Below are 3,023 nucleotides of genomic sequence, written 5' to 3'. Positions count from 1 at the left end.
CTGTATCTAAAGCTGCATTTTTAAAATTATAAACCAGTGTTTACTGTCTTAAAAGTATTATCAATAAGTCATTCAGTCTTATCAAATGTGTAATTTGTAGATCCTTTCATCAATAATTTATCACTTTCTGCTGTTTCCATCAGTGTATTGATATATTCTTGTTTCTTGAGTTCTGTATCTAAAGCTGCATTTTTAAAATTATAAACCAGTGTTTACTGTCTTAAAAGTATTATCAATAAGTCATTCAGTCTTATCAAATGTGTAATTTGTAGATCCTTTCATCAATAATTTATCACTTTCTGCTGTTTCCATCAGTGTATTGATATATTCTTGTTTCTTTGGTACTTCAGTTGATTTCCAATATTTTGCATATAAAATTCTCGCTGTTGTAGTAAAATAAACCATCAAGTATCTAATATTTTTATCAAAATTATTTGGTAGTATACTCAAAAGCAATACTTCTGGTGTAAATGGTATCGCACATCCTATGATTTTTTGAATTATTTCATGGTATTTCATTAGTAATACAACAATGCCACCACATATGGAAAAAGGATCCTATTTTACTTTGACATTTCCAACAAATATTAGAGCATTTACTATTTGATTTTGCTATTCTATCAGGAGTTATGTACCATCTATAGAACATTTTATACATATTTTCTTTATATGTAATAGCTTTTGAAGCATCAACTAGTTTTGTGCTTTGTTTTCATGCCTAACATGCATTTATAAAATTGTACCAATAATAGATAATACTGGAGGGAAAAGAATTAGGAGAACATATTTTCAAGAAAATTCAAGACAGGAGAATTTGTCTGAAAGTGTTCAATTTAATTCGAAGTCATCCAAACAGAGATGATCCCTTCCCAACCCACTTTTAAGTAGGTAGAGTATCTTTGTACCTTCTTAGGGACACTCAGCTTCCAGTCCTCCTGCTACCCTGAGCATCCCATTCAAACAAGTCCACTTCTTCACAGACAAGCATAGTGCTTACCAACTCATGGCTGATGGGCAGGGATAATGAAATGTAATGAAATAAATACAACCCAACAGACAAACGGCTGCCATGCTGACTTACCATTCCCAGGTGGGTGTGCTTTGTGTTAGCAGTTTTAAAGCCAAGTAGCCCCTCACTTAGGATTTTTGTGGGAAAGATGCATAGTTTGGGGCAGAGTACTAATGCTACTTCTGCTCACGTTCTGCTTGCTGGTTCCCAGGCAGCCAATCATTTGGTGAACTGCTCAAATGCATCAGCTGGCTGGCTTTGTAGCATTTTCACATTGTTCCAGGACACAAAGCCAAATGGTGGAACTAGGTGGAGATGAGCTTTGGCCTGTTGTTGATCTGACTTTGCACACACATTTGCTTGCACCTCTTCTAGTTAAGACATTGGGCATCTTCATTCTGGCCTGGCATATGCTAGGGTGGCCAGCTTTGATTGAGGAAATGCCTGGAGATTATGGGGGATGGTACCTGGGGAAGGCGGGGTTTGGGGAGGGGAGGGACTTCAGCAGGGTACAATACAACCTCCAAAGCAGCCATTTCCTCTAGGGGAACTGATCTCTATTGCCTGGAGATCAATTGTAATAGCTAGAGATATCCAGCTGGAGGTTGGCAACCCTAGTATCAGTTGCTATGGACACAGCATAATGCCTCACAAAGCAAATCAGAGACACATCCCCCCCCCAAGGAGAAAAAATACTGAAAAATGAAGGGCATCGTTGCTTTTATTGGTAGGCAGGAGGGTGGAGTTGTCTTTGGTTTGTGTCATAGCTCTTCTATACTATCAGTAGAGGTTGCTGCCCTCACCTCTTGTTAAATATTTTAACAGTCCCCTTATCTCTAAGCTGTCACCTGTTAGGTGTGTGCACTTCCTTGACAATGTAGACAACTTTATGATTCTAAGAAATCAATATACTTCTATGCATATGTAATGTAGGCAGAAGGCCTCACCTGGGATTTAAGGCGTCACCCATTCTGGATAGGGTTGCACTTCCCATGAAGGAATAGGTCCATAGCCTGCTCTTGGACCCAGGACAACCACTGTATAAGCAGATGGAATCTGTGGCCAAGAGTGTCTTTTACCACCTTTGATTGGTTAGCCAGCTACAGTCTTTCCCAGAAGAAAAGACCAGCAGGCCACTGTGGTTCATGCCCTGGTTACATCTAGGTTAGATTATTTTTATTTTTTTTTATTTATTTGCATTTTTACCCCGCCCTCCCTGCGAACGGGCTCAGGGCGGCTTACACAGGGGCATAAGCCCATACATAACACAATATAAAACAGTAAAACCATTAGATCACACAAACAGATAAAGTGCTCCATGCAGACAAGATGGTCTCTGAGGATGGTAGCAATCATTTCCTTAGGTGAATTTGTCCTATCGATGGTCCAAGCCAGTCCAGCAGCATCAGTGCCATGCAAATTTATGGCCGTTCTTCGGGGGGCCGCTCCCAACCCTGTTGTTTCAGTGTTGGTAGTAGTAGAAGTGGCGGCCCCTATATAAAAGCCTGGCAGAAAAGCTCCGTCTTGCAGGCCCTGCGGAACTGCAGAAGGTCCCGCAGGGCCCTGATCTCCTCCGGGAGCTCGTTCCACCAGGTGGGGGCTGCCACTGAAAAAGATCTGGCCCTGGTCACAGCAAGCTTTACCTCCCGGTGGCCTGGAATCTCCAGGCGATGTTGCATCCCCGACCGAAGTGCTCTTGGGGAAAGGTGGTCCCTCAGGTAGGTCGGACCCTGACCATATAGGGCTTTAAAGGTAAGAACCAGCACTTTGAAGCGGATCCGGTACAATATGCTCTACGTGGGGCTGCCCTTGACAGGTGTTTGGAAACTTCAATTGGTTCAGAATGCAGCAGCCAGGATGTTGACGGAAGTGGCCCATCAACACTGGCTTCCAATTTGTTTCTGGGCACAATTCAAGGTTCTGGTTTTGACCTTCAAAACCCTATATGTTTTGGGACCAACATACCTGAAGGAGCACCTAATCCTTTTTGAACCTGCTTGATCATTACAGTCAT

The 3,023-nt window shown here is 42.0% G+C and overlaps 1 protein-coding gene across 1 annotated transcript in view; it reads right to left on the bottom strand.

Moving 5' to 3' along the window:
- The window catches only part of LOC107117591 (trefoil factor 2-like), a gene marked incomplete at its 3' end in the record, with an annotated part of 6,405 nt that extends 3,382 nt beyond the window's left edge, over positions 1-3,023 (bottom strand). The window contains exon 1 of the mRNA XM_015419738.1: positions 2,975-3,023. Within this exon, the coding sequence (XP_015275224.1) occupies positions 2,975-3,023 (49 nt within the window). The remainder of the gene's footprint in view (positions 1-2,974) is intronic.

The sequence above is a fragment of the Gekko japonicus genome, unplaced genomic scaffold (assembly GCF_001447785.1).
Source record: "Gekko japonicus isolate JY-2015 unplaced genomic scaffold, Gekko_japonicus_V1.1 scaffold1906, whole genome shotgun sequence".
NCBI lineage: Eukaryota > Metazoa > Chordata > Lepidosauria > Squamata > Gekkonidae > Gekko > Gekko japonicus.
The sequence above is the reverse complement of the archived record's forward strand: the minus strand, read 5'-3'. Positions and strand labels throughout refer to the sequence as shown.